This window comes from Podarcis vaucheri (genome assembly GCF_965113315.1).
Source record: "Podarcis vaucheri genome assembly, chromosome: 6".
Lineage (NCBI taxonomy): Eukaryota > Metazoa > Chordata > Lepidosauria > Squamata > Lacertidae > Podarcis > Podarcis vaucheri.
Window position 1 is genome coordinate 64271545 of NC_138764.1, and position 24222 is coordinate 64295766.

General features: G+C 42.2%; 1 protein-coding gene across 9 annotated transcripts in view; it reads left to right on the forward strand.

The window, feature by feature from the left end:
• ATP2B4 (ATPase plasma membrane Ca2+ transporting 4) overlaps positions 1 to 16359 on the forward strand; it is a 158346-nt gene extending 141987 nt beyond the window's left edge. For 6 of the 9 annotated variants that reach the window (XM_082227143.1, XM_082227148.1, XM_082227144.1 and 3 more), the window contains one exon: positions 10839 to 16359. In XM_082227143.1, coding sequence (XP_082083269.1) covers positions 10839 to 11144 — 306 coding nt within the window. In that variant the 3' untranslated portion in view covers positions 11145 to 16359. Of the gene's footprint in view, positions 1 to 3005; positions 3205 to 10838 lie in introns of all 9 variants that reach the window. The other 3 variants (XM_082227150.1, XM_082227149.1, XM_082227151.1) reach the window with 2 other exon arrangements.
• Positions 16360 to 24222: the final 7863 nt, after the last annotated feature.

Below are 24222 nucleotides of genomic sequence, written 5' to 3' on the forward strand. Positions count from 1 at the left end.
CTGTAATACCTCTCTGAATATTGTAGCTCTGTTGAGGTAATAGGAGTCTCCTAACAATGCTCACACCCTTCACAAACCACAGTTGCAATATAAAAACACAAAATACATACCATAATAACAAACAAAAATAATAACCCCTCCCCTCCCACACAGTATTATTATTATTTTAATGGTATGATATTGCTATAAATATATAGGGCAGATGGGATTTTATTTTTTATTTTTGTCATTACTCTGAGTTCAGTGATGAGAGTTTATTTCTGGGGCCTTCCTAACCACTGATGACAACTCACTGTTGCATGATAGTTATTACCATTATACTAGAGATGCTGATATAGTGTCGCATAATTTTTATAAATCACTACCCTGGGCTCCTTTGGAAGGAAGGGTGAGATATATATTTAATAAATACAGATGAGGCGACACTAATTTCACTGTTTTCTTCCTTCTGCCTGCCAGGGGATGCACTAGTATTTAAAAGCCAAATCTAATGTATGGTGTATCCCATTAAGCAGGAGAGATTGATGGGGAAGATAGAGCCAAAGGAGGAAGGGACAGAGGGCAAGTTGAGGACTGAGCTTTGTGGAATGGATGTCCTAAGTTAATGCTCCGCCCTTTCCTTGTATGCCTTGAAAAGTCACCGAAATTTGCTATTTGTCCAGTTGCTTGCCTCCATGATAGGAAACCAAGCCCTTGAAGGAGGCGAAATGATCTTGGGTGAATGTCTGCATGAGACCTGGATATGAGTTATATTTTACATGTATTTTACCATTGTGATCTGTGACCACCTGGAATGTGGTTCTTTGTACTGTGCATTGTTTTAAAAATATCGTTTTGATCCGCACACCCAAGTCACATGCAAAGGATGAAATGAAGACCGAACCTACTGAGTTTGCCAAAGGCTGCATGTGGGCATACAGTTTGACGCAGCATCTAGTTGTTTAAAGTTCTGATGCTGTCTTGTATCAGATGGGCAAGGTCACTGTTGCATGTCACTCACTGCCTAGGATGTTTCACTGTGAGTTCCAAGGAATGCAAAGACCCATTCTGGGTCAGAGTTGCGCATCACTTGAGGAGAAGTGTCTGTGTTTAGTTGCCTGTGCTGGTCCACAACAAAGTCTTCAGAGGGAGAGCCGTTCAGTATCAGAAGTGCTCCTCTCTGTACTCCAGACATGGCAGATGATGGTAGGTACAACCAGACATAATATGGTATTGCAAAGTTTCCTGAACTGTAAGAAACCCTCATCAAGCCAATAAGGAAGAAGTGACCAGGTCAAGTGTGTGAAAGAGCTGTTTCACTGATGGAGCTTTGCATGTTCACTGAATGGACAACGCTGCCTGCTACAGCCAGCACTATGCAAATGTGAGACACCTTGAGTGGTTGTGGGGGTTTTTTAAATATGTGATATGTAATGTAGATCTAAGCAAACAAGCCTTGAACCTGGAAACCAAAGCTCCTGGTAATGCAGATTCTCCTATATCTGTCTTCCTTCGGGAAAACAGCGGGGATTCTTTTTACTGCTTGCATGATTAACCACTGAAACAGTCTGCATCCAGGATGCAATAGCCACAGTCCTTCCCTTCTGAGCAAAAGGCATTTCCAGCTGAGATAGAATGACTTGCCAGTGCTTAGAGCAACCGGAAGTTGTACCAGTGCAGCAGCTTTTTCTGCCCTTCCCTTTCCAAAACCAGGAATGATACAAAGACCACTTTCTGCTCTTGTGATACCTCTGCATGTTGCTGTGCCCTTTCTGCTTTGGGATGAATGGACAAGCTGCTGCTGCAATTAATTCCAGCTTGGTTGTTATGTGACTTGTTTCCTAATGTTGGCCAAACGAAATGACCCACTCTGATTCAGGGCCTGGACCTTGGCAATAAGCCTGGCTGGCACACACCACTCCTGGTTAGAGTTTTCTGCTATTGGCCCTTAGTGTCCCTTGGTGACATTTAGAACCCACCACACATCCACCACACATGTCAATGTGCAGGCTGCACTTTTGGGTCATTCAGACTTCGGCCTTCATGCTCCTTCTTCCCACTGCCTTTATATAAGATTCCCACCACCTGCCGTCTCACCTACATGTTTAAAATCAAAAGTGGTTTGACTACACCAGAGGTGGTAAACTTGTGGTCTTGCAGATGTTATTGGATTTCAACTCCCATCAGCCCCAGCCAACATGGCCAGTGGTCAGAGTCATGGGAGTCGTAGTTCATCAGAGGTGCCCCATACCTGTTATAGTCAAATGCATGTGATGAAACTCGGGCAACACCTAGGAATAGTGATTTGTAGCAGAGTTGTGGTGTGGTGTGCATATAAATATGCTTAATAAAATTGTCCCTCCCCTCCCACTTCAGTTACTCTGCAGGTGCACATTTATCCTTTGCAAAATGTGTATCTGGAGCTCTGAAGAGGGGTGGGTAAGTCTCTTTGGGATGAATTGAGGCAGGACAGTAAGAGGCCAGGGAAGAGGTTTTTTAATACTTACCTAACAAATTTATACGCTGCCCATCCATGTAAATAATAACAATTCCAGGGCAGGCTACAGAAACCAGGCTTAAAAACAACAACAAAACCAACAGATGGAATATAAACACCAGAATAAAAGTAGGAGTTAGGCTTCCCTCCTGCAATTTCTCCACTACACATTGCCCCATCTTGACACTCCACAGCAACCAAGATGTAGACCTGCAAAGTTTCATTATATGCATTTGCACATAACACGTAGTTGGACCCTAAAATACTGCACCTGCTGCAAACACAGGAATAATTGGGGAAGAGAAAGGAGATGGCTGGGAGCTCTTGGCTGAGGGGCTCTACGTTTTGGATGAACTGCTGAAACTGTTTACGGGGATGTCTTGGGTTTTTCCTCTTTCCCCTTCCACTTTGGTTCCTTACTGTTTGTATCTGTATCCTTTGTCTGCCCGGTTTCCCCTTCCAACTCTCCCAGTTCCTTTTCCTCTTTTGAATGTGGGACAAAGCTATCTTACTCTCTGATTCTTTGCAGATGGACGTAGTTTACACATTCCAGACCGGCGCCTCCTCTTTACAGGGAGCCCTCAGGAGACAGCCTTCCATCGTGAGCCAACACCACGATGTAAAAAATGTTTCTAGCCCAACCCATGTAGCTCTTTCCTCCGTCAATTCCACTCCCACCACTTCTGCTGCTGCTGCTGCTGTTGCTGCTGCATCTCCTCCTGCGGGCAGTGAGTGATAGTCTATTCAATGCATGACTTCCTAATAACCACCAAAGGGCACTCGCACAGACCTAACCAAACCTGTTCTCTTTCCCTTTTCTTTTAACCTATAACTTGATTCATGGTTTCTTGTCTTGAGAATTGGGAGGAAGTGCGGGAAAAAGCCATTCTGTTTATATATTATATACAACTTTTTTAAAGTTCTTGCATCTTTTAACTTTTAGTTCTTTCTGGTTCTTTTTTCTGTTTGTTTGTTTTTATCTCCTACTCTATTGCAACTTTTTGTCTTTCTCCTCCTTGCAGGACAGAATTATGACTCCCATATTTGGGTACCCAGAAAGTTTGATGCTCTTATTAGGGAGACAGCAGAGGGGAGGGGGTAGTTTAGTTATCAGCCACAGCTAAATATAGAGATGGGTCTCTGTCTTGCTTTCAACAGGAAGTGCTCCTGCTGATATTATTTTCCTCCTACTCTAATCGTAATTTCATAGAATTCATAGAATTGTAGAGTTGGAAGGGACCATGAGGGTCATCTAGTCCAATGCCCTTTCACTCAACATAGGGCTTGAAGCCATGACCCTGAAATTAAGAGTCTCATACTCTATCAACTGAGCTATTCAGGGATTAATTGAAAGCAGCATTTGCCCTTGAAGGGTTCTGGAAGGCTTAGGCTACAATCTTGTGCACCTTTACTTGGTAATAAGCCTTATTGCAGTCAATGGAAATTACTGTGGAATAAACATGCTTCAGATTAGGCAGTTAGCACCTGACTCTCATTCAGATCAGGAGAAGGTCTCAGGGTAGCAGGCTTAGCACCATCAGTTTCAAGATTTTGTTTGGTTCTCCATCAAGGCTAATATTATCAGGTAGGACTGATAAAGTCTGCTGGTGCTGTTGAGTCCGTAGGCACTTCTGAGAATGATAGATCAGCCCTCCTCTTCTATGCAAACATCTCATTCCTTTAAAAAGAAAATAGGGGTGCAAATATAATATGTTCTGTCACCATACAGATGAAGCATAGCATAGATGCTCTTGATTTGGAAGAATCTCTTGTAATCAACACTGAGCTATTATTGGGGTGGGATTTCCGTCATCTAAAACCGGGAGCTTGTTTTAGCACTCTATAGCATATCATGTAATCTGCGTAAAATCCACAGCCTTTTAGTTTATGTCAGTGTGCTGCTGGTTCACAGAGACTTATGTGGGTCTTCTGTTTTAGTTAGACTTCCAAGCCAGACTTAAGTCCTTTATTGAAGCTAAACTTTGTGTTCTGCTTCTACACTGGAATAGACTTTGCCTGTGTGCACAAAATTGGGTGGCTTAGTTGTTTAGAAATTGGATTTCTACAAATGCAGGCATTGGTCCAGTTCACATATTGCAGCAACCCATAAATGATTTCCTATGAATGCACCTTTCTGGGCATGAACCCTGTCTTAGCATTATGTCCAAACCAGGGATTATGGTTTGTTACAAAATATATATATAGTTGATCCAAGAACAAATGTTGGCCTCCCGTGGTTTGTTGGGAGTGAAAGAAACCACAATTCCTAGTTCAAATGTAACTCTTAAACCCAGGGATCATGGCTTTTTTTTTTTTCTCCAAGTGAAAGCAAGGAGGAGCAAAGTGACCCAGATTGGTGTGTTTATGGTAAACCAATAATGTGGTGTGTCAAAGAGCGCATTAACTTTTCCTGCGCAAAGAGATGGCAGGTGTGAAAAGATGGTATACAAAATAATATTTACATAAAACAGCAGTTACTAATTTTTCTCATTCATCTGGGTCAGTCATTTATGTGCTTTGCTGTACTATAAATAATATACATATATTGCCCAGAAGGGTTATCTTTAAAACACACACACACACACACACACACACACACACATCCACATCTATGCTTCTAGAGTAGCCTTCCCCAATCTGCTGTTCTCCAAATGTTTTGAACTACAACTCCCATTACACCTGACTGTTGGCCATGCTACCTGAGGCTGATGGGAGCCGGAGTCCCAAACAAAAGTGTGGAGGGCACCAGGTTGGGGAAAGCTGATTTAGAATAATACATTTTTCCCCCATGTTAAGAGGTGCTGTCCAATATTTATTGCTCTCCAGCATTTATTTATTTGCTTGCTTTAATCTCCTTTCTTTTTGACCAATGTTTCAAGGAGGAGAATTTTCCTAATCATTTACATTTTGCACGTAGCCAACACTGACATTTTTATTTTTATGCATACCCCAGAGTTTCTGAAGAAGTGCAGCTGTTGCCATTTACTTATCTATATGTGCATCCATGTAATAGTTTATTAAAAAGAATATGCTCAGGTTATATGCATCACATTCAGCAAAAGAAGCTGCCAACAGCACACAAAATAGTACTTCTTAATTTTTATCTGTTTGAAGAGGGCTTGATAGGAAAAAGAAAATGTATCATCTGTGTGGATAGCATGGTTTCTTGTTCTATAACAACTGCATCAAAAACTATCCTTTTCCTTTTTGGACTACCTATGCAGTTTCCTACTTGACTTCTGCTACTCTTTAAAGCTACATCTCTCTCTCTCTCTCTCCTTCTTTCGCTTAATACCTGGTGGAAAGTTCTACAGTGTTTAAAGTCACCAGTCCCAAAATGCTGTGTTCGTGAAGGCTGATTGGTTTAGAAAAGGAAGAGCTCATGAGTACATGAAAAGGGGTGGGTGGTGTGTCCATATCTCTAAGGTTTGCTTATTGTAGACCATGTGAAAGGATTCCCGGTTCTTTCAAGAAAGAAGAGGTAAGATTCTAAAGGAACTATGGCTTGCCAAGTGCTCAGAAGGTAGCTAAAGAACATATATCCTATTTCCTTCCACTCGGAAGAAAGAGGGAAATGTTTCTGTTTTCACCCTGTTTGTTAATAACCCAGCCCTGAGCAGACAGCGGCAGAACTGAATCAATTAGCATAGATCACACTAATTGATTGTTCTCTTGGTGATGGATCTGATTATTACATGTGTTACAAAATACAAAACTTCTTTTCAGGAAGCTTTGCCATTAGCCTTTTTCAGTGCTTTTTCCCCTGGGGGTATGCAAGGGTACGCATACCCCTAAACATTTTGTGAATCTAAGTTTGGCCTCATCAAGGGACAGTATTTCAATATGAGTAGGAAAATGAGAGTACCCCTAAACATTTTTTAGGGGGAAAAGGCACTGGCCTTTTTAGAGGTTCCTATTAGGACCAAAAGGCAGGAAATAAATAATTTGATACACTTTCTACCTGTGCTTCATCTGTAGCATGCACACCTTTGGCATAGGTGAAGTAAAGTACTTTACCCTCTGACATGTACTGGGCCAGTGGTAAAAGATGCAGAATACTTTATTTTAAATATGGAACCCATGGAGGGATGGAAGGAGGTCTGAAGGTTTGTAAGAACCATCAAGAGAGTTAGAAGAGTCCTATTTTTAAGTTCGGCTTCAGCTGCTTGATCCTTGCTGTGAGCATGAACATACAATGAGTCTCCTGGATCAGGCCAATGGCCCATTTGGTCCAACATCCTGTTTTCACAGTCGCCAACCAGATGCCTATGGGAAGCCTGCAAGCTGGACACGAGTGCAACAGCTCTCTGCCCACCTGCAGTTTCCAGCAACTGGTATTCCGAGGCATCATGCCTCTGACAGAAGATGTGGAACATAGCCATCAATGGCCTTGCCCTCCATGAATGCTCTCTCACCCATCCAAGTTGGTGGCCATCACTGCTTCCTGATGGAGCAAGTTCCATAGTTCAACTCTGCACAGCGCAAGGAAGTGCTTTCTTTTATCTGCCTTCAATCTTCCAACGTTCAGCTTCAACAGATGTTCATGAGTTAGGAAGATAGTCTTCTCCACTATGGTGAGATGTACTATCTTTCTTTTTACATGTCAGGATTTTGTTATATATTTATAGCTCTTTGCCCATGAAACTGACCCAGGTCTGCTTCAGGTGGCAGAGGAGGATAAAAGGCGAGTGTTCCCATAATGAGCAAAGCCAATTCAAGGAGAAGAGGAGCCAAATGTGGCTGATCTCTCAACTGAACCAGTGGAGTGGCCCTGCAAACCTTCTATTCCTTCCTCTTCTACAAACTGATATATAATGGCTACTGCCAGGTGATGGTGGGCCTGCCTCCTTCCCCCCCCCCCTCCTTAGTAGCCAGATGGAATGGCTGCTTCAGGTGACCAAAGAACAAAGTCGTCTTACTTTTTAATAGGGTGGTGATGATTATGAGCCATGACAGCAGAATATGTCTCTGGTTGTGTGATCTTGAGAACAGTCAACAGATGATGGTTGGCACAGACTATGCCATGCTGCTCCAGCAGAGACTGAATGCTAGATCAGGACTGATTCTATGAGGCAGTTCTTAAAATCAGTTTATACTCAGAGTAGCAATCCTGAGGCCATGACCTTACAAGCGTCATTCAGTGGACAGTCTGTCCTTGCTGGCACAACAGATAGCATAATAATAATAATAATAATTTATTATTTGTACCCCACCCATCTGGCTGGGTTTCCCCAGCCACTCTGGGCGGCTTCCATAGAAACCAAAAAACACTAAAATATCATACATTACAAACTTCCCTGAACAGGGCTGCCTTAAGATGTCTTCTGAATGTCAGGTAGTTGTTCATCGTTTTGACATCTGATGGGAGGGCGTTCCACAGATTCAGAGTTACTTGTTGCAAAGTTACTGTGACATTTTGTTGTGATAAGCAAAACATTCAGCTGCAACATAGCACAGAGAACCATTCTGGCAAGATGCAGAACTTTGCAATGAATACAAAATGAAGTTGGCAGCATGAGCAAACACGAGCGGAGTCAACTTGAGTTCCTTTTAATTCAGAAAGAATGGTAGGGAAACCTGATCCTGGCTGAATAAGGAGGCCAGTCTGAGGAATCTTAACTTTCCTCTACCTGCATAGAACATCTCTAGTATTTGAACTCAGTGCAGACCAAACTGCTTTTGATTTTGTCAGGAGTCATTCAGTTCATTAAAATAAAAAAAGGGTTGGAGTATCACCTTCCATTCGTTGGCAGCAACAAAATTCATGAAGTTCAACAAATGCCTCTTCAGGTATTCAAAGTAATATGTGAGGGGTCAAACCGGATAAGGGTGCACAGAACCCAGACCACTCCCAACACCTCTGTGTACCAGCCCTGCCCTTTGCATAGTTAGTGCAGGGGTTGAGTGGAATGCAGTTAGACTTCTCCCCATGACTGGCATCCTGTACAGTGGGAGTTCCTTGTCAGAGAGAGGATTTCCATTGCATTCAGCTCAACTCTGTTAGAATTGCCCTTTAGACCTTTGGCACCAAACACGTGATCAAGAGAAGAGGGGGTGTGAGGGGCGCATGCACACCTATTTCAAACGCCTAAAGAGGGGCTATCATCTTGAGACGAACCGGGACATAGAAAACAACTTAGTTCAAAGGTGCCATGTAGCTAGGCTCAGGGCAGCATATTTCCCAGCCATATCTTGTGTGCTGGCCCCTCCTTCCCCTCAACAAAGTGCAGAAGAGAAATAGCAATATGCAATGGCGAAGCATCATATGGGAGGACAGTGTTGAAAACTCCTGCAAATATCTCCCCCAGGCCCAGTCAGGTATTTCATTAAGCAGAGGTCCAGAACCCTGACTGTGGGCCAGGGTGAGTTCTACCTGTTGTGCCTCCATTAGAACCTGCCGCTTCCTGACACCAGTTAGGAGAGGAGAAGCAACAAGCAGTATTTCAGTACACAAAGCATTCAGGGTATGCATAGCTCCAACCACAGTTCAAGTTGCATTACCTCCTGTTGTATAGACCTCTCACACATGTAAGATGTGTTAATTCAGTGGTCTACTACAAATGTTTGAGAGCACTCTACAAAGCTTCCACCCCACCCCCTTCATAGTGTAAAAACTTCCTTTATTTAGAGATCCGATGGTGAGAACCGGAAGCATAACCTACATGTTGCTTCCTTTGCATTCAAAGTTACAAATAACTGTATTTAAAAGAGGGAGTGGGGATTCCTCCCCCGGTTGATAAATAGGTAGTTATTTGGACCTGTTATTAATTAGAATGGTTTTTTTTAAGGTACTAATTGTGAGCCATCTCTGCATAAAATACAAATTACATTGTGATATATTATACTGTTGGGATGCATTTTATGCATTATGCTTTGCAGAAAGTAATATACTTATTCATATTTCATACCTGTATGATTAGACTGGGGAACTGCAAGTTCTGATCATCACACTTCCATGTTTGTGTTGGTTTGTCTGGGTAAGCGTGACTTTCACAAAAATATGCTTCATCCTGTAAAGGGAAGATGTCTCAACTCCATTGTTCTGGAAATATGATTTGCACTTTACTCATGTGACCGAGCAAACTGTGATTGAAATGGGAATTGGAGGGATAGGAATGCCCTGCGTTTGAGTCTGAGACTTTCTAAGCAGTCAAAGGAAATTAGCATTGATATTTTGCTACCAAATGTGCTTAGAGCTACAGACATTGCTGTTAAAGAGCCATCTGTGTAGAAGCCTAGTTTCTTAGCTATGTTTGGGAGTCGAAAGCTCAGTTTTTCTTTCTTACCAAGACTCTCTGCACCAGAAAAGTGAGCTGGAGAAGAGATAGTCTAGTCTGCGATCAGCCAAAATTGCCCATATGGCTACACGCTGAATGTCCTTTCCTTAGGCTTCTTTTTAGTGTGGGGGTTTCCACAAGCCAAGAACACTGAACCGGCTCCTGTACTGAGCAGCTGGATGCTAGCAAAGCAAGGGCAGGGGAACCGTGGCCCTCCAGCAGTTGCTGAACTCATAACTCTCATGAGCCCCATCCAGCAGAGCCAATAGTAAAGAATGGTGGGAGTTGTAGTCCAATAGCATTTGGAGGGCCACAGTTCCCCACGCCTTCAGAGCTAGGTCTGCAGTTAGTAATCACTGCCAACTGCAAAGCACACTGACTTGTAAGATGGTTCTGGAGCTCCTGCAGTTTAGCAGCCATCACCAGGTTAACTCTTGCATGCGCACTGGTACATTCATCATTATCGGCATTCTGCTTGGATTTGCTGCAGTACACGGTCTTGATCAATTTTTTGGTGTTTGTTTGTGAGAGAGAGACACATTCAGCTAATTAATCTTTATAGGTTTGGAAATTTAAAAGTGACACCACCGCTTCCCTGCCTAATTTCACCTTGAAGCAAATCACACTTTGCAAGAGTACATGTCTTAACTTGCCACTTTGAGCTGTTTTATTGGGGGTATTTGTTGTTGCTGCTGCTGAACACATAGACACACATTTGAGAATGGTTGTGCTTTGAATGTCCATGCATTTCAAAGCTATTGTCTTAGAAATGTTACATGTCTTTTCTTGCAGCTCCTGAGGCGTCCTCATAGTTGGTTGCCCCATCACACGCATAGTGCCTGACCTTTGACCCATGTGGCCATTCTGGTTCTCCATAGGTCCTCTTTTTAAGATTGATTTTAGCTTTTTTTGTTGTTGAAAACTACTATTGTTGTTGTTGCTGCTGCCGCTGCTGTTCTTGTTTTTCATTATACCTGTTGAGTTCTTCTTCCCCCTGAAGTCCTGAAGAGCTCTCTCTGGCCACCGCTCACTTTTGTGTTTTTGCTTGTTTGTCTGTTTTACTCCCCAATCCCTCTTTGATACAGATCAAAGTGGTGAATGCGTTCCGTAGCTCCTTGTATGAAGGCCTCGAGAAACCCGAATCCAGAAGCTCCATTCATAACTTCATGACTCACCCAGAGTTCATCCTGGAGGAAGACGAGCCTCGGACCCCATTCCTTGATGGCACTGACGAAGACCCAGAAGCTGAAGAACTCAAAAAGCAAAGTGAGGAGAGCCCAGGCGAGTCCTCACCCCTCAACAAAAATAACAATGCAGTGGACAGCGATACAGCTGAGGACACCATTCCGGAGCCAGAAAGCCCTTTACACAGCTTGGAAACATCAGTTTGACCTCTGAACTTTGATCCTCCTCTTTCTCCCCACCCTCCGCCCCCTCCATGCAACTTAAGCACCAACATCTGACCATACACTGCAGCCACTTCCTGTTAAGTGCTAATACATATATGCCTATTTCCTCCCTCTCTCCCTCCTCCACCCCCATTTATGATTATTTAGCCGCAGGAACCACAGTACCACATGGCTAGAGATTTGCTTCTCAACCATTGTTTTCTCAACCATTATTTGAGAGAGTTTCTCAGGAGAGAAACTGCCAGCTTTGATACGTCTTGTTCCTTCAAGTTGAGTTCCGTGTGTCTGTAACAGTCACTTTCCCTTGTTGAAGTTGCATGCATGAAGAAACAAGGTTCAGATTCTCTTAAAGCAGCTGTGTGTACAACATCAGATGGTGCAGTTGTGGGGATAGCTCTATTTTATGTGCAGAATCTGAATCTTAGATGCCTCCCTGTGCCCTTGGGGAGAAGGGATGGGCACTAAGAGTATGCCATTATTAGAGGGGGATCTGAATCAGGTATTGGACATGAAAGTGAACCCAGTCTTCCATTGGGGGGGGAGGGGAGAGGGAATGGTACCTGATTTTTACCATTTTTCTGTTTGTGTATTCTCTCTCTCTCTCTCTCTGTTTCCATGGTGGTATCAATCACCAGAGATAAGAGTGACTTTTAAAGTCTTAAAAATGTCTTCTAAACAATGTGGCTTGAAGAAGGCCAAGCAACAAGGAGTTATGAGAGCACCGTTTTCTCTGAGGGAATGAAACATGGCCTCTGGGGGAAATGAGTTGTATATGAATTAAGAGCAGATCACATAGGCACTCTGTGTTAGCTGAGGTGATTTCTGTTCAATTTGACTTTAGGGTTTTACTATTTTGACTCTCAGATTAATGAAGTCATTGGCCCTATAAGGTCAACATCCCAATTCCACGCCTGATAATAATAAATGATCCCAAATAACGTTGCATAAGTCCAGGCCATGGTCGCTGTATACTTTCAGAAGGCTTATTATGGGAAGAGGGGTAGCTTCTCAGACAGTGCAAAATGTAAAGAAGTTGGGCTGGGCCAGATCTAGTAATGAGCTATTACTACAGCTTCTCTTGCATTTTGTGTGCTGAAGAGTTAACAGTGTAACAGGAATGCAAAGGCCTTTGTGAAATTGCAAATGACTTGGTGCTATGGAGTTGGGCCTAGTTACATCACAAAGCACCTTCCTCAGTTACAATTTGAATGAGGCATAGCAATACGGCTTCTCCACATTTCTCCTTAGGTGTGCCTTCCCTTTTCATTTCACTGAAACTGGCCTGCATCTTTTCCCCAAAATTGATGTTGCGGCTTAAGCTGCCTAAAAACAATAATATTTTTTTAAAAAATGCTGGAGAAGGTAAATCAGCTCTTGCATTGAACGAGGGTGGCATCATCCTCATCTTACCACACATCGCCTAGTATTAAGATGCTGGTCGGGCGACAGCCTTGCAGTGCGTAGCCATATGGGGAACTTGCTGAAACTCTTCAGAGCATATCTCAGTGAGGGCCAGTTTGTACGAGAGAGAGAGAGAGTGTAAAGCATGGGCATCCACAGTTTTAAAAACCGAGGGCAAATCTTGGTGTGATGGGTCACCACAGAATGCTTAACCTGGGAAGTGCTGCCTGGAAGCAAAGAGAGAGCCTAGTTGCTTGTAGCTGTATCTCCTTTCTGGCCATCATCCCGACGTTCAAAAGTGTACAGCTTTCCTTTGGAAGAACGCACAGCAGAAACTCCTGTGCCTTGTCTAAGCACTGCCCAAAGCACCGCCTGCCACGTGGGGAGACGGTACTTTGCCAAGAGATAAGTGTTCCTTAAAGAAACAAGCAAAATGAAACTTAATTGAGTGTTTTGGTTTCATTTTTAAACTCAAAACCCCTTCGCCTTGCGGGTTGATTCCTGAATTCCATTGCAAGTTTGAGGTAGACCTGTGAAAACTCCTTCTCAGTAGATCTTCTGTTCCAATGCTGGTGTAAAGAGGACTTCAGTGCTAGGCGCAAGGAGCTGCTAATATCTCGGGGGGGGGGGTGGTGGGGGGGGGAGAAATAACCATCAGTGACCATCTTAATTGCAAATAAGGCACCATTCCATCTCCACAACCCTTGTTTTCCTTCCAGATAAATTCACTTCCATTCATCCGAACATCGGGAGGAATTTAAAGAGGGAAACTGCCATCTCTTGCTGCGTGACCTATCAAACAAGACTAAGAAAAACTTTTGTTTAGTTACGTTCTAAAGATTACATTGCTTCAAAGGTCATTTTTCTATTTTAAAAACTTGCAAAAAAAAAAGAAGTGGTGTTATGCGCTTGCATAAATATTTGTGGGAGGGGATACTGATAATTTTTTTGCTGTTGTTTCTTTAATATTTTTCCTTACCTCAAACATGTTTTGGAAGAAGAAAACGTGGCCCTCACAAAGTCACTCCCAGAGATCTGTAATTGACCGGTGTGGTGAGGGGGTCTGGCCTACATTTTAGTCCACTGTTTTTTCTTTTTGTGTGTCTAGCTTCCTCGGGAGGGAGGGTGCAGGTGGGGAAATAATTATATAAATATTATGCAAAAAATATATAGTTTTCTTTAGATCAGAAACAGATATTTTTAAGTCAGCCATATGTATTTTGTTTAAAGGAAACAGAACTGCTGAGTTATGTCACTGCAGTGGAATGTAGTCACATGGCTGGCGGTTGGAATTTAGTGATGGGCCAGACTCCAGTCGGCTTCCTTTTCTCTGAACAGCCATCTTTGTACTTTAAAAAAAAAAATCAGTTGTGTTATACAGAAATGTTTTTTATATAAATTATGTTGATATGGCTGGTTGCTTAAAGTATAAGTGTTTATTGTGCATAACATTCTTAATGTAAAATAGGTTGGGTTTTAGTTTTTTCTTTCTTTCCTATTTTAGTTTCATTGATATAACTGGCAGCAGTTGGCTGGCTTAAGTTATTCAGGAAATATTTAAAAAAAACAACACATGTGGCCGAGAAAGAGTGCTGAAGATATGAGGCACAAGCCCCAATCCACAGTCATGTAGGAATACACACACACACACACACACACACACACACACATATATACCCCAAAATGAATGGCCAGCATTTTGGGCTTCCACGGCATGGATCACCTGTTTGGGGGTTGGAGGGGCAAGGGAGACCTCAGTTAAGTCACCACTACCACCACCTCCCCAAACAGGTGAGCAGCACTGCCAAAGGTTGACTGCACCAGCCACGTCTTAGCGGAAAGATGAGTAAAACCAGTTCAACAAAGATCAGCACCTGGTGCAGGGCTGCTGTTGTTTTAAGTCCACAAGGCATCCTTTTATGTGCATTTAGATAGCATCCATGTAAGGCAATCCACGCACCGAAGCCTAGTTCTGTGTATGATCTGCCTTTCGGGGATGGGGATAGATTGCAATTTCTCTGAAACATACCATGAAGGGCGGGAAGATATTTGCTGCCAATCGAGTGATCCTTGGGGGGTGGGGATAATTCAAGGTTGTGCCATGCCAGACAGGAAATGAGGTAATATCCTGTGATGTGTGTTACTTTGCCTTGGAATGCTGTGTTGTTGTTGTTTTATAAGAGAGAAAAAAGAAACCCTGGACATAATTTTGCATCCAGTTCTTAATCGTAGGAATTTATTCTCTTTTTGTTAAATAAATTGGCAGATTGGTACCAAAGACATTACATCACTTCCTGTGTGCAATGAAGACTATCCATTTTTAGGAGTTAGAATTATGTAATTGGTTATTTTTATTGAGTCGCACAGGGATCTGACTTAATTTTTTTTCAAAAGTTTTGTGCAATAAGTTTTAAGATAATATTATTTTAAAACACAAAAAGACAACTACAGAAGGAAAACAAATCTAATTGTAATTTTAGCCATGGGCAGTCATGAGCAGACATCAGTCTTGCTTAAGGGCAAATTTTGAATTACTACTAGAATTCTCTGCCTGTGTTTTCACTTGCCTCTTCTCTTCAAAATCAACACAAGGCTCTATCGTGATGGAGCTGAAGTCCACTGAAGACTCCTAATGCCTTTAATTTTAAATGGCCCACATCGCAAGATCCCCTTCATCCACCGAGAGGATCTGTATCCGCTTTACAGCATCTCCCCCTCTCCATCCCCGTCTACTCTTCCTTTTGGTTGAGGTTAAGACAAATGCTTGGATGCAAACCTGATCGCAGCCACAGTTTTAAAGAAGAGCAGGGAGGTCTTGGGAGCCTAATGCCAACCATCATCTTCTCTTCACACCTGCTCGAGAGGTCACCGGTCAAGGTTAACTCTGGACAAGGGCTCTTCTTCCTCAGCAGAGCACCTTGATGAGAGAAGGACAAGCTGCCTGCACCACTGAGGAGAGAATATGGCTATGACGAGAACTCTCTCACTTTGTCTTGTCCACTCTGCCTTTAGAGCACCTTCAATCGTATATTGGAAGCAATGTAGCTTCCATGTCGGTCCTTCTCACACTCTCTGCGGTCATGGTAATAACCCTACTAACCAAAAGGGGCAAAATCTGCGAATTCATGTGCCCTTTGATGAACCCATGGCTAAGACTACTTGTTTGTTTTTTTCTGCCCATGAATAAATATATATACAGTATTGGAATAGATATTTGTGTATATATTTATTTGAATGAAAAGGCTTTTCTAAAGAAGCATGCAGATTAGAATTTACGTTTTTTCCCCTTTTTTCCAGTAACTAGTATAATAAGCACTGGTATTTTTGTATAAAAAAGAAAAAAAAGACAAAACAAAAGACTGAATATTATGTGGTATGCATGACATAAACAAATGGTGGTTTCAAAGCAATATGTACCCTGATGTGTTTGCCATATTCTAGAGTCCAGCTTAAAGTGCACCTGATCTGTAATTGCATTTTGATATTATTTAATCTCTATGTACAATGTTTTGCATGTATTTATATGGTTCTTGGGAAGAATTTTTTGTTTTGTTTGGGGGGAGGGGTAAGGAGGGAGGGATTGGAATGATTGACAATGAGCTTCTTCCAGAACATTTGAAACTCCAAGCAGAGGTAATGCTGATTGGAACCACGATGGGGAAATCAAGCCAATTTTTTTTTTAAGGTGCAACAGGCGGGGAAAGGGATAAAAGTTTTGAACTAATAAAGCATTTTTTGCTGTTGAGCAAAAACAGTGCGTGAGTGCGTTGAGAGAATAAACTCTGCCCCCTTGTAACCGTGATGTCTTCAATATATGTCCCACCAGTTTTTGAAGTCACTGATCATCTACTGAAGCTGAGATGAAGGAGAACCTGAAGGAATGCAAAAGTTTGGCTTGGAACAAAATTGTAGTGTGAAAACAGTTTTAAAAAAATATATATAACTAAAATTGATGTGACGTTTTCAATATCCAGTGTGCACAGCTGCACAAAACCTCTGCCACTTCTGTCACCTCTCTGCAAGGTCCAGAAAGAGCCATCAAATACTAGCCAATGCAGCATGCCAGCACAGAGAGAAATCCAAATGGTAATTTATTTCAACAGGCGAAAGGCAGCATGCAGTGTTTTGCAAATGGTGGATTTTTAATCACAAGCCCACAAAGGTGGAGAAACAACATGGATAATAAATGTTCTTAACACAAGGCAGCAACTTCCTCCAGTTACAGCAGTTAAGATCTGTAAACAAATAATAAATCAATGTTATTTCTAGCATTTCTGATCCTTTCTAAGAAAGTACTACAGGAGCAAAAATACAATGCCCCATTTCAGTAAGTTTGTTGAGTGTAAGATGAAAAGATCTGTTCATATATTACACTTGTGGTTTGAGCGCTTTGAAACCATGTTCTTGAATCAGGCATTGAATGAGCTAGATACATGCACTTATCACACCCTATGTTTCATCATAAAAAACATGGCAAAAAATGTTCTGATCATTCTCCTTGAGCCACAATACGTTTTCATGATGCACATATGGTGAAATAAATGTATGTCCTTCAACTTCCATGGGGTACCTGCTAAAAGTGGGGGGTCTACAACAATCCGCACCATTCAGCAAAATGAGATGCAAAATGTCTTCAGTCTATGCAGGGCATTGTGCTCCACCACATTTCTTTAATAGGAAGAATAAAAAATCTCTATTACAGCAAACGTTTGCAACTTTAACATCTTGCTTTTCTTCCCTCCTCTCTATTCTATACATGACAGCTGAGTAGTAACTCCCATTCTGCCATTAAATTCATTGGGACTTGCTTCCAGCTAAGTGATTATGGGATTGCAGCTGTACCTCCCCTTCAGTGTAAGTAGGATTACTTCATAGTGCAGCTAATCCTTATAGGATAGTAGCAAAAGAAGCCCCCACATTTCCAAACCTAACTAGTGAGACGGGATATAAATGTTTTAAGAATCCAGTCTGTACCCTGCTCATGCGGGAAGAGGGTTAAGCAGCAGTGAATTCTGCATCTAGGAGAATTGTGCACCGAAAGGGCAAAATTCAGTGGATCAGGCAAGCTAGAAAACTGGTCCGTTTCACTTAATTTGTATTTTATGATCAAACATTTTTCATCCCAAAAATATTATTGGAAGCAAATCCCTCAGCTAATTCCAAAACACATTTCTTAAGTCGACATTCTGTGTAGATAACGGAGGGGGCTTTGATCAAAAGCTCTCCATTTGGATAAGGAACAACTGCAAAAAGTTTATTTTGTTTCTAACAGTGACCTAGAAGTGAAAGTTGAGCAGGTGTTTCTCCTTTAATTGCCTTACAAGAGGCAGCACCTGCTCAAATTCAGTTTCTTGAACGAGGGAACTGAAGCCTTGCTCCTATATTAAGTCTGGGAAATTATAATAACCCCGCTACTTTCCAATTCATTGGTGGTTCCTGCTTACCAAGCGCCATTCTTGAAGTTTCTCAGCAGTGTGAGTTAAATGAGACTCTGGATTTGTGAGAAAAGCCCTTGCCTATGCAGGGCTTCGCATAGCTTGTTGGCCTATTGAAAGCAGTTCTCTGCTAGGGTGGTCAATTGTGGAAACAAGGCCAGTCTCCTGCACCTTTTAGAGCAGGAATGTCATCAGGTGCTGTTTGCATGATAAGTTACACCTGATGAGCTTAGCTCTTCAACACCACTATTAAAGATGAGGGAGCCTGGCTCTCTTTTTGGATTTAGCCACTGGATTCTCAGCCCATGCAACGAATTCAGCAAGGGTAGCATTTACACAACAACACAGACTGCTGGCATGCACAGGTAGGCTCATGGTTTTAAATGTGCTGAGCACCATAGAATCCTGCCCAGGGTTGTTTTGCTTTTGTGCACACAAAGTCTCATTTAAATCAGGCCAGGATAATGCTAAAACGAATGGTCAAGTAATGCTAATGGAGAAGTTTGCTGTTTTGGAGAGCAGGGAAATGTGTTAGTGTAATCTCAGGCTGGGGAGAGAAGCAAGCAGGCCTGTGAATCTCCAAAGGGCCATGATTTTCTTTGTATGTAATTCTTTGTAATAATATCCCTTTGTGATTAAAAACCTGAGCCAAATAAGTACTTGGCAGAGAGCAGGATGATTGCAGGGTCACAGCAACGTCATCATTGCTTCCCAAATTTCAAGTGAGATACAGATGTTATAGCTGAGCAGTTTCCTATTATGGTTGTTTTTCCTATGCTGCCATACAATGATGCCAAATTACTTGTGGTTGTTGGACTTTCCTTTAAAAGAGCAGATCAATTATTTACCTGGTCATTGTCTGAATTCTGTGGCCTGTGTGGTTCTTGTTAGCGTGTGACCTGTGCTCCTTTTGTGCCATAACCTGGTAGATGTGAAAGCTGCCATTTTTGTGCCTTTCAACCAGCCCACCACTGCCCACACTCCCTCTTCCATCATCTGCTGATGATTTGCAGCTGCTGTTTCTTGACAAACGAGTGATAGAGGAACTTTTGGAGATTTCAGGTTACAGTGACTCCCAAGTAATACTTCATTGGCAATCCTGGGACCAAGATCTATTAGAGACCAAAAATGAATCCCTGTTCAGGCATTCAGTTTATTATGCACATGAGTCTTAATGCTGCCTCTCCGTCATGTCACTGTTTCCATGCATGCTTCTTTCCATGAGCTGAAGAGCAAACACATGCAGCGGGGAGTCTCCTGCATTTGTGAAGCTTCTGCATGGGATTTAGGACCTTGAACAATCATGCACACAGGGTGGTCTTCACTGCAGAAATTCACTTTCCAACCTTTTCAGCATTCTTGGGAATGGTGACATGACTGCAGGAGCAGGGTTGGCCAGCAGGTCCCTGCCTTTTTCACACAAGATGAGACTAAACAAGGCTGCAGTAAAGGCCACAGCATCAATAGTTGGGTATATGCTATGGGCTTCATCAAACATTAGCAAGTATAGTGCAAGTTACAGATACATGTGTCCCTGCTGGTGTTGCAGCATAGGTGTGCATTATAGGTATAACAGCTAGAGGACTCAATGGCTCGTGTTTTCTCGAACAGCCAATCGATGACAGCCTGAAATTAGATGAAAATTTCAGATGGACAAAGCCATCAAGCAGGAATTCTTGGCAGACTATCCATCTTAATGGGGTCAGCCCGGACGTTCCTTTTGGCATAAAGGGGACTTTGGATTATTTCTAGAAACTCAAATATTGCAGGTTTTGATGGGATAAATCTCATGTTAGTTGAAGTGCACAGGTTTGTGAGGAATAGCCATAAGAGAACCAGAAGAGTGAAAGTGAATATAAGAGTCCCCAGTCTGAGCAGAAAAGTAGCTGGGCTTTTGGGGGGGGGGTCCAGATCAGTTTCAAAGTAAACCTCTGGCACCCATGAGCAGGCAGGCAGTACATCCAGCTCAATGTTTCACAGTGAATCCCCAGTGCAAGTTGCAGTCGCTGCCTTTTGTGTCGCCAGTTTGCGTGAAGTCAATGTTGCTTCCCTTGGCCTTAAATCCTATCATTCATTTTGGCCACAATACTTTTTTGTCTGAGCAGGTGTGTCCTTTCAAAAAACAGTCCAAAATCTTTAGGGAGGCTAGTTTGTTGGCTGTTTTTGGGCCTTGCCCACTTTCTGAACAAGTCTGTTGGCTTCATGATTTCTAGAAAACTGGATTGGGATTGTTTACTCAGGCTATTTGCTGCTTGTAAACAGAGAAATTGGACCAGCAGATCACTGCCTCAATCTATTGGCAAAAAGAAAAAAGGAGAAATACAGTAAAACAATTAAAAAGTGTAAACCAAGCAAAGCCTCAATAGATATCAGTGCCGAATATTTACTGCCTCTTGTCTTCTGTGTCTGTCGCCCAGCCTGCGTGTGTGAGGCCATCCGTTGTCCATGGGCAAGCATTTTTTAAAAATTAATTGTAAATAAAAAGAATAAAAAATGTGGCCCATTTCTTCTGCTTCTTGGTATGTTTTGCGTCTCCAGCTGTGTCAAGTTGTGAGCTTTGAGGGGAGGGTGGAAAGGAGTAAAAAGGAAGAGATTGTTCACATGTGGTTAGTTTCTGGCCTTGACTCTTGCAGTCCCAAAGAACTGAACCATGTTTGGGAAGCCTGAGGCCTTGCTTGTGGGCTCTTAAATAGTGTCCCACTTAACTCACCCAATGGTGTTGGTGCATTTGCAGATGTGAACACATCCAACTGTTTGGACTAACATAGGAAATTGTCTGGCTAAATGGCAGCGGAGCCACTCCACTATGTAGTAAATTGCTTGAGATGTTCTGCTTATTTGACCTCATACAACTAATGCTGCAGCCAAAAACTTGGTAGTATGGTAGAGTAGGGGTGGGAGAGGTAATGCTTGCAGAATAGCCAGATGAGAAATCTAGGTAGCCTGATGGGTAATACAATTAAGTGAATAGGGAATGCATGAATTCCTTTAAATATCCACAAGTAAAAGGGTTAAAGCTATGTGGCCCCATCCCAGAGTTGTCCACTGAACCTAATTGTACTTCCTCCAAGGTAAGTGTGCTTAAGTTTGCTGCCTTGCTTTCTTTTAAAGAAAGCTTACACCTTCTGGGGAAAGGGCTGGACCGTCCCCAAGGATTCAAGAGCCCCACAGGCGCACTGCACTATCATTACAATCCTAGTTTTGTTGTCCTGGAGCAATGGTGGCCAGCTGCCATGGACTGGTTGGATGTGGAGGAATGGTAGGAGAAGCCATCTGGAGAATCACCAAGGGAAGAAGACTCAGAACCCAGGGACATAAAACTAGCCCCCATTTGAGGTCTTGGACTTGCCACTGAAATTTTCCACAGTGCCCATAATGTGTCAGCGCTGGGTCATTTACACTGGCCACTCCATCAGAGCACTTGCTGCTGCAAGGATCATGGGAAGACATTTTGCCAAGGACCCTTTCAAACCTTGAATTGGCCTTGCCTGCTAATAGGAGGGAGGAAAAACGAGACCATGAAGGACATGTTGGACCAATATTTATCCTCCTAAAAGACAAGTGTTCATATCCTGACTGGGCTTATCAGTGAAGCATTCACGGTCAGGTGCTAGATAGTCTCAAAACCTAGTAATAATAATAATAATAATAATAATAATAATAATAATAATAATAATAATAATTTATTATTTATACCCCGCCCATCTGGCTGGGTTTCCCCAGCCACTCTGGGCGGCTTCCAAAAGAATATTAAAATACTGTGATACATCAAACATTAAAAGCTTCCCTAAACAGGGCTGCCTTCAGATGTCTTCTAAAAGTCTGGTAGTTGTTGTTCTCTTTGACATCTGGTGGGAGGGCGTTCCACAGGGAGGGTGCCACTACCGAGAAGGCCCTCTTTTAATCCAATCATAGATGTAGAAGACCCAGTCTAATGCTGCCTGTTTGGAGCCTCCCCTTTTGAGGTAGGACAATCACATGTTCCCTTTACTTCAAGCAGCTCTGGCATGCATCATATGCCCAAGGCATGTTCCATCAGCCTACTGTGCTAATAGCAATTATTTGCAATCACAGTAAGGGATGGTGACTTTTATCTGCCTGGATAAATTGCAGAGTGATCATATTGCCTAGTGCAGCTTTTGCCAAGCTGGTGCACTGCAGAGGCTTTGAACTATAACTTCCATCAATCCCGGATAGCATGTTGACATGGGGCTGATGGGAGTTAGTCCAGAATCTGGAGGGCACCAGGGTAGCTGAAGCGCAAGCAGCACTTATTTATGGACATGATCCAACCCAAATTAAGATGGATTTTAACAGGAGAGTAAAATTAGGATTGCCATACGTCCGGAATTTCCAGGACATAACTGGAATACTGCAGTCAGAAGCAGTGTCCGGGCAGAAATCGGATGTCAGGGAAATCCAGCCATATCCCCCCCCCCCCCAATGTCAGCAGTGTTTTGCCAAAAAAGCTCAACTTTTGTGTCCGGATTTTCCCTTTTTGCAATATGGCAACCCTAGTAAAATGTGTGCCAAGTCTTTTCTTTAGACTGGATTGTGTCCGTGAATTGTGCAAGAGACATTTCTGTATCCAGGAGAAATATTCTTATCTGCTCCCCCCTCCATTGATCTTTATAGGACACAGCTTGGGAGCACGGGAAGTAGTCTTAGAGAAAGGAAATAACAACAAAAAAAGCCAGCTATGCATTCTACACTGGCTCTGGGTGGGTCTGCTGCTAGTCTTGCAGAGTTTCTCCAGGGCAACAACATGAGCTAAGTTGGAAGCCATGAAAAGGCATTTCCAGAGTCCAAATGTAACGCAATCTAGATGTTTTCAATCTGTTGGTGTTCAAATGAAGCGAAATGGCATAGCAGGTCAAAACCATTTTCACCGGTGGCGTTATGAACACCTTTCCACCGTTACAAGACTAATCTACATGTAAATGACTCTTAACAAGTACATCACATGCTGGACACTAATTTTAAATTTGAGGGTACAACTCAAAAGGTGAGCTTACATTGCATTCTGTTTGATGCAAGATTTCATTCCCCTGTAAACAAACCCAGATGGTATGAACCTAATCCAGTTATTTTCTGCTTCCAAATAAGTCACTTTAAGACTGCAGGCAGACTTAAATTAGTGTTTCCGATGGGGGATTTCTCTCCCAAGAAAATACTAGTTTAAAGGGGATTTTCCTCGGGATCACAGGAAAGGATTAAAGTATCCCTCTGCCTGCTGTAAGCCCAATAATTATTAGCATCCCCCCCCCATAAACAAATGCAATTTGCATACAAAACCATAGATGCTAAAACAAAATGCCACATCTGCAAAAATGTGTTGTCCCCTTATACTATTCCCATTTACATGGAGATTTGCCTGAGCATCAGTGATCTCTCTCCTTGAGCTGGCTTTCAGATGATAGATCAGTGGTGCCGTGCATTCTTTATCTTTACTTTTAACATTAAATAGACATTTAATTTAACTTGTTAATTCCAAGCATCCTGGGGGACATACTATTCTTAATGCCCAGAGTTCTAAGGAGAATCCTATTTATAGAAATAGTAGATTTATTATGACTCTGCATCCTACATAATTATTTGGCAGCTTGGACCAGCTTGAGAACCTCTGCCCTGCTCTATCTTGCCTAAGCACATATACCTAAAATAATTTTTAAGTATTACCCTCCATTTCCTATTTTCCATGTGTTGGATTCTGGAATGTAAACTTGAGAGACCTCTTGTACTCTGTAAAGCATCAGGCATACTGATGATGCTGCATTAATAATCTATAATATGAGACACTAGGGAGCCTGACAATTTCTGAATAGTTTATGAACACTGAAATATTACTCAAGCAAATACACAACATTTTTAAATTTAACTATGTACAAGCGCCACAGAGGAGCAGACTACCCCTAATTTATGAAAGGTGAAAACTCACAAGTATGTAAAAAGAGCTATAATCAAACTCTGCGGATAAAAAATGTAAAGGAAAGTGAGAATCTCACATCATAAACTTGACCTCAGAATTTGATTCTATTATCTACGATAATCCAATGACCTATTTTTAGTGCAAGACTTTTTTCTTTTTTTTAAAGAAATCTGGCTCTTCAGTCCTTTTATGTTGCCAACTCAATTTGGGGCCAGTAAAAGCTGAGAAGCCATGACAGGTGGTAAATTCCTATTCTATTCTGCACAATGTTTTGGAAATAAAACACTGAAACACA